General features: G+C 39.3%; 1 protein-coding gene across 16 annotated transcripts in view; it reads left to right on the plus strand.

Annotated features, from left to right (window-relative positions):
• Positions 1-12,522, plus strand: part of NEDD4L (NEDD4 like E3 ubiquitin protein ligase) — a 340,414-nt gene that overhangs the window by 178,527 nt on the left and 149,365 nt on the right. For all 16 annotated transcript variants that reach the window (XM_034442472.3, XM_034442471.3, XM_087885595.1 and 13 more), the window contains 3 exons: positions 1,233-1,314; positions 3,465-3,503; positions 11,895-11,948. In XM_034442472.3, the coding sequence (XP_034298363.2) occupies positions 1,233-1,314; positions 3,465-3,503; positions 11,895-11,948 (175 nt within the window). The remainder of the gene's footprint in view (positions 1-1,232; positions 1,315-3,464; positions 3,504-11,894; positions 11,949-12,522) is intronic.

Here is a 12,522-nt window from a genome sequence, read left to right on the forward strand (position 1 = left end):
CAGTGGTTAGAGTGCAGTATTGCAGGCTACTTCAGCTGACAGCTAGCTGCAGTTCGGCAGTTCAAATCTCACCAGGTTGACTCAGCCTTCCATCCTTCTGAGGTGGGTAAAATGAGGAGCCAGATTGTTGGGAGCAATATGCTGACTCTGTAAACTGCTTAGAGAGAGCTGTAAAAGCACTATGAAGCGATATATAAATCTAAGTGCCATTGCTATTGCTATTAATCCAGTAACAACCTCCAGGATGCCTTCCGTCCAGGCCCCAGGCCAATCAGCAAAGCCATACAGATGCATCAAATTTTTGTGATGCATGAGGTGAAGGGTGGCTCAGGCTAGAAAACATTTTCAGTTGTGTCATCTAGTCTTTAGACAGGCTCTCTCTAGAGATTAGAGTGGTCCCCTCAGGAGTGGACTTCCAGAAGCTAGAAGAAGCTGAGCTCTTCCAGAGGGTCTCTGGATGTCATCTTCACCTTCATCATTTGGTCTTCAAGGTGGTTTTTGCTATTACTCTTTGTCAGAGTTTGTTGCAGCAATCAAATCCAGAAAGCACACACAGGTAACTGATGCAGCAGGATTCATTAACTTCTCTTTATATACATAATAACACATGAGACATACATACAATACCAAGAGTGGTTCTTCCAACATGGTAGAGATGACAAGCAAACACAGGCAGAGGAGAGAACAGTTTCAGTTCAGAGTTGCAGACTAGTTTGCAGCTTTAGAGCTCAGAGCTTAATTCAGACAAAGAGAACCTCCTTTATACAAGGCAGTTAAGCTAAATCTAAGCCATGCCCAGGCTCCTTCCTGTCTCTTTGTTGCTCCCCCAACAAATACTATTTCAGTTTCCAAACAGTCCGTATTGGTTGACCTGGTACCATATCTATTCCAGTCTATGAATATTCATACTCTGACACTGTTGCTGTTGGTTTTGACTTGTTGAGTTGTTCTGAACTCTGATGTTAAGGAGAGCGTCATAGAGAATTTTTTAAATTGTGTGCATACATGTGAGTGAGTTACTGATGTTTTTTCATGCTTGTTTTTATTTTCATTAGGGTAGATGTTTTATTTTATTTTATTTATTTATTTTCTTGCAAGCCTTGGGGAGTTGAACTGGCTTCAACAATACAATACAAATTTTATAAGTATGTGAATACAACAGCTTGACAAAAAATTGTCTTAGGAAATTAAATTATGTAATGAAATGTTAATGGCAGGTTTTTCTGTTGCAGTGATCCGTACGTGAAACTTTCATTGTATGTAGCAGACGAAAACCGAGAACTTGCCCTGGTGCAAACAAAAACTATTAAAAAAGTAAGTAGAAGTAATAAGCATGCATTTGAAAACCTGTATTTCTCACGTGTTTCAAAAAGGGCAGTTATTTCTAGCCTGGGAGACAGTTTGGTCTAGTGGTTAAAACTTTAGGCTAGACACCAGGAGATCATGAGTTCCAAATGCTGCCTTAGGCATGAAAGTTGGCTGGGTGACTTTGGACCAGTCACGCACCTCACAAGTTTGTTGTTGTGGGGAAAATAGGCGGAAGAAGGAATATTAGATATGTTGGCCACCTTGAATTATTTATAAAAATAATAAAGATGAGATATAAATAAATAATAAAAATACCCAAGAATTCCATAAAGCTGGAATCACCTTTGAAAAAGTCTTACTACAAACCCTCCAGTTGGTCTGCTAGACTTTGATGATCATTTGTTGAATTGAATAGAAAATCTAGGCTGCAAAATTTAGTCTGGTGAGAAATCCAGAGGAACAGTAGATGGCACAAAAGTGTTGAGTTTTATGTATCTTTGCTGCCATCTGGTGGTGCTTTGAATTTTTGCATCAGTCTAAATCTGGTGGCTTTAGCAAGGTCCTTGTAGTAGATGCTGACTAATAATATTCCATTGGCATGGTGCGAGAAAACTATCAATGATTCAGAACATTGTATTTCAATCTCAACCAAAGAGAACATGTAATGTTAATTCTGATACAGCATCACTGAATATTAGGCCAAAGTTCACCTTTTACTCATTACAGTTATTAATAGTCTAGGTTCAAGATCAGGTAACATCCTAATTTATACATATCTAAGTAAATATATGAAAAGATCAGGGGTGAAATGCTACCGGTTTGGGCCGATTCGCCCGAACCATTAGTAAAAAATATTACCAATTCACTTGAACCGGTAGTAAAAAAAATGCTTTAAAAAAGTAAAAAAATTCCAACAACCGTGTGGCACAGCTGATTGTCACAGCTGATTGTCGGAACCTTTTTTTAAAAAACTTCTTTAAAGCATTTTTTACTACTTATTCACCTGAACCAGTAGTTAAAAAATGCTTTAAAAAGTAAAAAAAAAAAAAAAAGGTTCCGACAATCAGCTGTGACAATCAGCTGTACTGCGCGATTGTCGGAACCCTTTTTTTTTAAAAAAAGCATTTTTTTACTACCTATTCTCCTGAACCAGTAGTAAAAAAATGCTTTAAAAAAAACGAGCCTTGATAGTACAGTGGTCTAAGCACCCTGTTATTAACACAGCTGCCTGCAATTACTGCTGGTTCGAATCTCTCCAAGGCTCAAGGTTGACTCAGCCTTCCATCCTTTCTAAGGTAGGTGAAACGAGGACCCAGTTTGTGGGGGCAATAAGCTGACTTTGTATAAATATACAAAAGTATGAAGGCTATTGCTTAGCGCATTGTAAGCCGCCCTGAGTCTCCAGAGAAGGGCGGCATATAAATCAAATTTAAAAAAAAAAGAATTTTTTTTAAAAATAATTTTATTAAAGATAAAAAACAAAAACATATATACATACAATACACAACATAGACAAACTATACATTAAAATCAAGTCTTACAACTTGAGCCTTAAGAAAAAAGAAAGTTACTTCGGTATTTTGTATTTATATATATATATATATATATATATATATATATATATATATATATATATATATATATATATATATATATATATATATATATATATATATATATATATATATATATATATATATATATATATATATATATATATATATATATATATATATATATATATATATATATATATATATATATATATATATATATATATATATATATATATATATATCTATCTACATGCTGAAGAATTTTTAATAATGAACTATATAACTCTCTTTATTAAGACATCTCTGCCCAGGTCATCACTGATCAGCTCCCACTGTGTAGTTCCTAATAATAGTGGCATCTATTTCTGGTTTATCCCACTTCACATGGCCTCTCACAAGTAGCTTGCTTAGCAAATGGATTTGAAGCCTTTGGATAACAATGTCTTTATTCCTGACGAAAGCTGTGCCAGTGATTTTTCTTCCCTCCTCCCTCTCTCTCTTCTGTTGTAATTCACAAATTGTACTGTATATTTGCAGCATTTTCTAAAGGGTTGTGTTACTAAAATTTCCACCTCTTTTTTTTTTCTTTCTTTCTTACAGACTCTGAATCCAAAATGGAACGAGGAATTTTATTTTAGAGTAAGTTTTGGTTTTAAGAAGTTTTACTCTACGTTGTATGTTGTTCAATACTACTTGTATAGCATTAATTTGCCCCCCCCCCCAATTTTTTTTGTGGTCTGTTTAGAAACAGCTCTGGATGGTAGCCAAAATGTTATAGGGTCCCCATTTTCTTCGTTGCCTGTCTTAGTTTTAATCGGAGCAAAGGGATGAAGAAAAGATAAACAAGTAGAGGTGGAGAAAAAGACTAGAAAAAAGGCAACCATGTTTGGTTAAAAAGTATCAGATCCTAATGTGCAAGTTGGTATTTACCGTATTTTTCGGAGTATAAGACGCTCCGGACTATAAAACGCACCTACCTTTTTTGGTGAGGAAAACAAAAAAAATAAATCTGTCTCTGCCTCCCAGCAATTTTGCCTCCTTGCAGCAAACAGCAAATAGCCTACTTTCATTTTCGTTTTCAGCATAGCTTGATTAGCACAAGAAAAAAAAATCTGCTCCCAGCAATTTACCTCCTTGCAGCAAGCAGCAGAGGCCCAAACAGCTGAGAGCAAAACAGCTGAGAGTCAGAAGGCCGATCCAATCAACTTGTGCTAATTAGGCTGTGCTGTGCTGAAGCTGAAAGGAGCTGTTTCTTCTTGCTGCTTGCTGCAAGGAGGTAAACTGCTGGGAGGCAGAGGCCAAAGGGTGGGGGCCAGTGGGTGGGCAGGGCTACATTCAGTGTATAAGATGCACTTAAATTTTCGCCCCCTTTTAGGGGAGGAAAAGGTGCATCTTGTACTCCGAAAAATACAGTAGGTTGATGAACCAGCTTTTAAGATGTTGAAAACTGCTAGATTAGTGTTTCATTTTTATTTACAGAGAGGGGAGCTGGAATTGCATGTGCGCATGAGAAAAAGACCCAGACTTTAACCAGATCTGGAGTTTCAAATCTTTATTTAGATCTTCCAGATTTGTTGCCTCTCTCCTTTGAGCCACTTTCTGGTTAATCATAGCCTGATCTCTCAAGAACGTATGCAAGCAAGGCTGAGTACATTGTTAAGAGATTATTCAGAAGGGATACCTAATCTTGGGTGATGGACAGGAATACTTTGAAGAGTTGTACCTTACAAAGATGCAAGAGTCTTGGCAACACAACTTTCCACACGTGTCCCTTTGACGATAGTAGACGGTGGTAGTTCTAGGAAGCTCTGGTTGTAATTTCTGGGGTATTAAGGTTTGAAGAGGACTTGCTAACCTTTATTCAGTGGCAAGAGTAGTTGAATTGTTACTGGGCCATGGTATGTTTGCTGGAGACCTGGCTTAAGTGGGGCAAGCCAACGAGCCATCACATACTTTCAAGGTATTGGATAACCAAGACTCCTCTTGCTGATCCCTGATAGTTTCAAATAAGAATGAGAATTTCCAATCCCAGTCATACTGATCTAATCTTAGGTTCCTTGGCTAGAAGTGAACATTCTGAATAGGACACTGTTTACTCTCCCATGTCTGCACCCTCCTGCCCATTCCTTTGTAGTTGTATTTGTGGCAGTGTAGCCTGTCTCCTTAAGAACGAAAGCATATGAAGGAAACAAGGATGCAATGTCCTGCAAGACACACACTAAATGGGAGAGCTTTTCATATGAGAGGATAATAACATAGGAAGTTGCTTCATTCCAAGTCATCCCACTCTAGCATTATTTGCGCTTTCTCTCTAAGGATGATGCCTTTTTTCAGGTTTTATTTTTCCCCCCCCTCCTTGCTTCGGATGTAAATATTTGGGATAGAATCTGAGATGTATGCAGTCTTACTATGACTACCACTAAGCGTGTAGCCCATTATTAGAATGCCTTTTGGGTTCTCATTTCACTTAAACAAAAACAGTGGGGAATAGAAAATGTTAGTTTATAACATCTCTGGGAGTAGGTCGTCCCTCTGGAACGACCTACCCCCAGAGATACGCACGATACCAGACCTCCGGACTTTTCGTCGGGCCCTGAAAACACATCTATTTCATCTAGCCAGGCTGGCTTGACCCCATCCTTGCGGTTTTAATTTGTAATTGGTTTTAACTGGGTTATTTTAAATTGATGGCCAAAATTATTTAATGTTTTTTAAACTGCTTTTAAATTTTATATGTTGTATTTTACCGTGGCTGTTCACCGCCCTGAGTCCTGTTGGAGAAGGGCGGTATACGAATTAAATAAAATAAAATAAATAAATAAATAATAAATAAATAAATAAATAAATAAATAAACAAACAGGGGTGTCAAACTCATGGCGTCACATGACATATCACAATTTCCCCCCCCCTTCGCTATACCAGGTGTGGACGTGTCCAGCGCGTGACGCATCTGGCCCGTGGGCCGCAAATTTGACGGCCCTGGTTTATAACATTTATAACATATAGTGCTTTGGTATTTTTTAAAAACTTATCCACGCTGGTGTCATCTAATTTTACACTATAATTCCTATGTTAACTTCAGCTTTTGGAGTAGCATGCTTGATTTCCTAATCTACCAGATTATTCTTAATTAATAGGTTATGAAAAGAAAGAGAGAGCATTGGGCTATAAATAGCTCATAGCATCTAGGTCATGCCCAAATGTGCCACAAAAACATAATTGTTTGCGACATACATGATCCAGGTTCTTAGTGTGTGTTAGTGAAGACATTACAATCCCTAGTCATGTTCCGTATTCTCACGATTCCAGGATTATCAATTCTCATTCTTTGTATTACTTCTTCTGTATCCTCCAAATTACATGCTTAGCCTTCCATAAGTGAGGCTTCCTTATACCCACACACATTCCAACTCTTTGTCTCCAACAAATGTCTTCTTCAATTCCTGGGAGTTGATTTATGATGCAGAAAGTCTTCCTTATCTAGAAATTATATTGTTTCAAGCTTAGTGAACTGAAGTCCCGTAACATGGAAAAGTATATTGTTTCACTTCTCTCTTAAATTTTATTTAAAAAGAGAGAGTGAAAGGGAAAAAAAAACCCTCAAGCAGAAAAAGGGCAAGGTAAAATTTCAGCAATTTAAAATTAATCTTAGGGAGCAGCTGTCTGCTAACAGACTGAGGCATTGTAAGCTGTTGAATTGCTACTGTCTTTTTCAAACAGTGTCTATCCAGTTGGCTTGCTTTATGCTCAGTGTTTTAGAAACAATATTTTGGCACTGTCTCAGTAGCATTATAAATGGTCTTCAATCGGATTTCTATAGCAGTGTTAACAGTGAGAAGTAAGGTTTGATTTCTGTAGATATCTGTATCTATGGAATCTTTCACTGAGTCTTTCTAATACTAAGGAATGGCCAGGCGGGGGAAAAGGGGGGGAAGGACAGAGTTGAGAGTGGATCAAATTTGTTTTGATTAGTAATGCACAATCCCAGGAATTGTTTTGGCACTGAGTGTCTGGTCCTGGCTTTTTCCATTCCAGTCATAACAAAGTTTTAATACATGGGAATCTTTCTAGCAGAACTTGTGTCTGGTCAGTTTGCACTATATGTTAATAAAGCTTGCAGTGCTGAACTCCCAGACTGCAGAGTAAACCTAGTTACTTGCAGTGGGGTTTGTTTTCAAGTAAGCATTCATAGGATTCAGTTCTGAGATGGCCATCTTATATATGTTATATAAGTTATATAAGTCCCCTTAGGGCAGGGGTCTGCAACCTTAAACACTCAAAGAGCCATTTGGACCCGTTTCCCACAGAAAAGAAAACACCGGGAGCCACAAAACCCTTCCCATGCCTGACTATTTCTTGAGCAGCCACAAAATAGCATATGTAGTTGAATTAAACGTTCTCTTTTCTTCTGAAACTTTTCTTTTCTTGGATTTATCGATGGTTGGCCTACCGGGGATTGAAAAGCTCAATAAACTGCGTGCCGGCGGGTGTCACACATTGACAGTTGTGATGCATATTTTGAGTGACGGAGCCACAGCAGATGGGTGAAAGAGCCACATGCGGCTCCATAGCCGCAGGTTGCTGACCCCTGCCTTAGGGCATAGTACAGGGGTGTCAAACTCAGGCCTGGGACCCGGATCTGGCCCGCAGGATGCTTAGATCTGGCCCATCGGGCTGCCCTGGAAACAGCAAAGGAATGGCCTGCGGTGCCCTTTGCCAGGGAAAATGGAGCTCCGGAGGGCCGCAGGCTATACCGGGCATGGGCCGAACTCCCTTTTCCCTGGCAAAGGGTTGCAGGAGGCCGTTGCAGCTGAAAACGGAGCTCGGGAGCCCATTTTCACTGGCAGAGCACTTGGACCACCACAGGCGCCCCCGACACTAGTGACGTCAAACTGGCCACGCCCACCCTGGCCACGCCCACCCTGGCCACGCCCACCCTGGCCACGCCCACCCTGGCCTCCCAAGGTCAAACACAACCCTGATGTGGCCCTTAATGAAATCGTGTTTGACATCCCTGGCATAATAAGGACTTGTTTCCAAGTAAGCCCATATTGTTAATACAGTTGGTTAAACCAAAATGTTTATCCAACGTTAAGCATTTGCCTGAAAATATTTTGATGAAATTCATAAAATGGTAAGGCAACAAAGGAAAACAGTAAAGCTGTCCCTGATCTGTGGGACAAATATTACTAGTTTTGAAGGACATGTTTACTCCTGGAAAGCAAGAATGAGGAAGAAAGATGACTGACAGCTGTTAGATGTAATCACATCTATTCAGTAAAATGGATTCTAATCTATTGCAAATTATAGCATTGTATTTCACGAACTATAAAATATCTGAAAGAGCCCTGAAGCTAATTCAGTTTTAGCCTGAATTTAAAAACCAAGAAGATGTGGCAATTTATAATTAGTGTTAAGTGTGGAAGCTTCCCCTAAACTCAGACGGATTAGGACTATCACAGTGAGAGGAATTACAAGTAGTCCTCATTTAACAACTGTCTTGTTAGTGACCATTTGCAGTTTTAACAATAACTTTATGACCAATCCTTGGCATTTATAAACTTCCCAGGTCTGTAAACAAAGGAAAGTTGCAGTAATATTATCAGCACAGTTGCTGTTTATTTAGTAATCCCTTTGTTAATGACTGAGCTGGAGATCCCAATTGTAGTTACTAAATGAGGACTATCTCTATAGTCAAGAGCAGAGCTTCTACTTTGCTTATGGGAAATCCCAGATTGAACCCCTGGCATCTTCAAAGTGCTATCATTCCTGTTTCCTGTTGAAAGATGCTACGGATCAAACTTGTAATCTGTTGCTTGCAGAGGTACTGCTTTTTTTGCCAAGTAACAGAAACCTGGAACATAAAATTGAGGGACGATGAAAAATACTAGATGTCATGAGTACATCAGAAATGTGACAGTTCGTATGGCATTCTAACAAAATGATTATTATCTGTAGGGGCTTGCCTGATCATCAAATTGAGCATGCTCAATCACACTACCCATTTACTAAAAGATAATACCAAGTATAAAGACTGTTATGTGTTGGCCGTATAAATGATGATAATAAGACCTGCAAATAGAAGAAGAATGATTGTGGCAAAAAAAAAAGAGAACAAAGATAGTACCAATTGTGATAGGCACCTTGGGTGCGATCCCAAAATATCTAGAGCACTACTTGAACATCATCGGCATTGACAAAATCATAAGTCAATTGCAAAGGGTTAGGGTTATCTTTTAACAGCCTTTTTAAGGAGCCTTGGTGGTGCAGCGGACTAAAGTGCTGCTAAGTAGCACTTAGCTGCCAGCTGCCTGCAACTACTGCGAGTTCAAATCTCACCATGCTCAAGGTTGACTCAGCCTTCCAACCTTTCGAAGTAGGTAAAATGAGGACCCGGATTGTGGGGGCAATAAGCTGACTTTGTATAAAAAAGAACACCGCTTAGGGGAGGCCAAAAGCCCTACTAAGCAGATATATACAAAAGTATGACGGCTATTGCTTAACGCATTGTAATCCGCCTTGAGTCTCCGGAGAAGGGCGGCATATAAATCGAACCAATAAATAAATAAATAAACAATAAATAAACAGCATCAAACAACACCAGTTTAAACCATTCCTTGGAAAAGGAATAAAAATGCTAAATCTAGTCAAAACAGCTGGCTGATTGTATAACCAACAGCAATATAATTTCATTCAGCTGTACTTTTCTACTATTTACATTTTTATAAGAGTGTCTAAGGGCTCATGTGGTAGCATCTAGCTTGCAATTAAGGCTGTAATCTTAATGTTTCTTGGAGCTTCTCAGAGCAGAGAAGAAGTAGAGAATGCTAAACTTGGAAGCTTATTGGTCATAAAAAGGAGACATGTAGAGAAGGAGTTCATCCATGTGTTAAGTGAGGTTTCTAGTGTATTTTTGAATGTTTTTCTGATTTGGGCTGGCTCCTGGACTTTCTGTTGCCTAGCAACCAAGGAGTGGAATCAAAGAGCTCTTGAGATGGTGGAGAGGCTAAAATTCAAAAATTAAAAGAAAATCATAATTGTTCTTACAAAAATTAAAAGAATCAGGCTTAAACATAGAATAAATTTAAATAAACTACTTTTTAAAATAGATATGAAGATAGGCAGCCAGCAGGGATGTAGCACATATGTGGCCATTCTGAATGTCATTATCTGACCACTAGACAGATACTGTGTTTGTATGCTTGGTGCAAGCAGCTGCTACTACTCAGAGAATGATTTCAATGCCTTCAGATCAAGGTAGCTCGGCTGGAACAAATAAGTTGGAGAGAGAAGTAGGTGGGTGGGACTCAAGAATGTGAGCTGTGGTGACGCATGGTTAGAGTGCAGTACTGCGGGCTACTTCTGCTGACTGCCGGCTGACTGCAATTTGGCAGTTCAAATCTTACCAGGCTGAAGGTTGACTCAGCCTTCCATCCTTCCGAGGTTGGTAAAATGAGGACCCAGATTGTTGGGGGCAATAGGCTGACTCTGTAAACTGCTTAGAGAGGGCTGTAAAGCACTGTAAAGCGGTATACAATAAGTGCACTATCTGCACTGGAGAAAAATTGGGGCCATTCCCTAAATCTGAGTTCCTGCTCTCAAGAAAGGAATCAGGTGAACTGAAGGATATAGTGGCGACAAGAGAAAAAGTGCTATTCGTTATTGACAAAGTGAGCAATTGGCACACTGCAATAGCTACTTTTTTTTTTTTTTTTTAATTTGATTTATATGCCGCCCTTCTCCGGAGACTCAGGGCGGCTTACAATGCGTTAAGCAATAGCCTTCATTCTTTTGTATATTTTATACAAAGTCAGCTTATTGCCCCCACAAACTGGGTCCTCATTTCACCTACCTTAGAAAGGATGGAAGGCTGAGTCAACCTTGAGCCTTGGAGAGATTCGAACCAGCAGAAATTGCAGGCAGCTGTGTTAATAACAGGGTGCACTAAACCACTGTACTATCAAGGCTCTTGCAAGGTTACTAAGGAAATTAAAGCTGAATTGTAGACCTCCGAACTGAAATACGAAGTCTGATTCTACACTTGTACCTCTATAATTGAAAACTAGATGTTGGTCAATGGAACTCCAATTTTTAAGGTCTCATGAGGAGATCCAGAAAATTGTAGGCCTGTCAGCTTAACATCTGTTCTGGGGAAGATAGCAGAAACTACTATTAAAGATAAAATATCAAATTTTTATAGACACAAACCTAATCCAAGAATACCCAACAAGATTTCACTAGGGAAGGTCCTGTTGAGGTTGATAATAAATAAGTAGATAAGGGCGAGCCAGCAGATATCATCTATTTAGATTTTCAAAAAAAAAAAAAAACTTTGATTAAGTCCCTCATCAAAGACTTCTCAGTAAGCTTAACTGCTATGAAATAACACAGCAGGTCCTCTTGTGGGTAAGCAACTGGTTGAAAAGTAGAGTAGGAGTCAACAGACATTTCTCACAATGATGTAACTAATGGGGCCCTTCGGGGTTCTCTCTTAGGACCGGTGCCTTTTAACATATGTAGAAATGATCTGAGATCAGGTGTAACTAGTGGAATAGTCAAATTTGCTGATGATACTAAACTGTTCAGGTAAAAACAACGAAGGGCTGTGAACAGCTCCAAAGGGATCAATGGACATGAAAGGAATAGCCATTTGCCATTTTGTCTGACCTTACGTCTTGCTTGCAGGAGAGGAGGAACAAGAAGTGTTTGGCCATTGACATCAACTTCTCAATTTACTTACAGCCTTGGGGTATCCTAGCTTCTCTCATCCTATCCAATTCTGATCAGATATGACCTTGTTCAGCTTTTTGTGATTGACCAAAGTCAGCTAAATATTGCCACTTGATGGGGCTTGGCTTAATAAGGAATATGACCTAAGGGAAGGGGGAAGGTCCAATTTGGAACTCTTGGAGAAAATAAACCTCCATTTTTAAAACAAGTCTCATGGGGCAGTGGGGGGGGGGGGGGGGAAGAAAAGCAAGAGCCAAATGAGTTTGGATTTATAGACTTCTCTGTTTGTTTCCTTATAGGTAAATCCATCTAATCATAGACTGCTGTTTGAAGTGTTTGATGAAAATAGATTGGTGAGTATTTCCCCCCATTATGGTTATTGACTTTATACATTGTGCCATGCGTTTCATTTTTCCTTCTCTCCACTGGGGAAAATATTTCTTAAAAGTGGGACGTGGAGAGATGTAATATGCATTAGTAGTAAGAGGCTAATAAATACAGTTCCTTTTCAGATTGACAAGAAGATAGCAAATAGCTCTTAAGCCCTTCAGTGGCTTCAGAACCTTGGTCTTAATGGTGGTAACTCATTTTTGCTACTGGAAGGGAGATGTCAGTTATAGTAGAGATGTAGAAAACAAGCTAATGCAATTAAGTAGTAAGATGCCTAGGCTTGGATCCAGGAAAGGGATATTGAAAAGTGTTTGATGAGAGACCAGGTTAACAAACGGTCACCTTAACCTGAGCTGGCTGCCATGCACTTGGTTTCTATAATCACTGACTTTCAAGCTTCCATATGAATCCACTCAGGTGAAGAGCTGCTGTTTTATCCCTCCTCCAGGAAGTAGCTAATAAATGTAGAGGTTTTTCTATGGTCGCTCCAGAGGTGGTATTCAGCCAGTTAGGACTGGTTCGGGCGAATTGGTAGCG

The sequence above is a fragment of the Pantherophis guttatus genome, chromosome 2 (assembly GCF_059756535.1).
Source record: "Pantherophis guttatus breed Tessera chromosome 2, ASM5975653v1, whole genome shotgun sequence".
In the NCBI taxonomy this organism is placed as follows: domain Eukaryota; kingdom Metazoa; phylum Chordata; class Lepidosauria; order Squamata; family Colubridae; genus Pantherophis; species Pantherophis guttatus.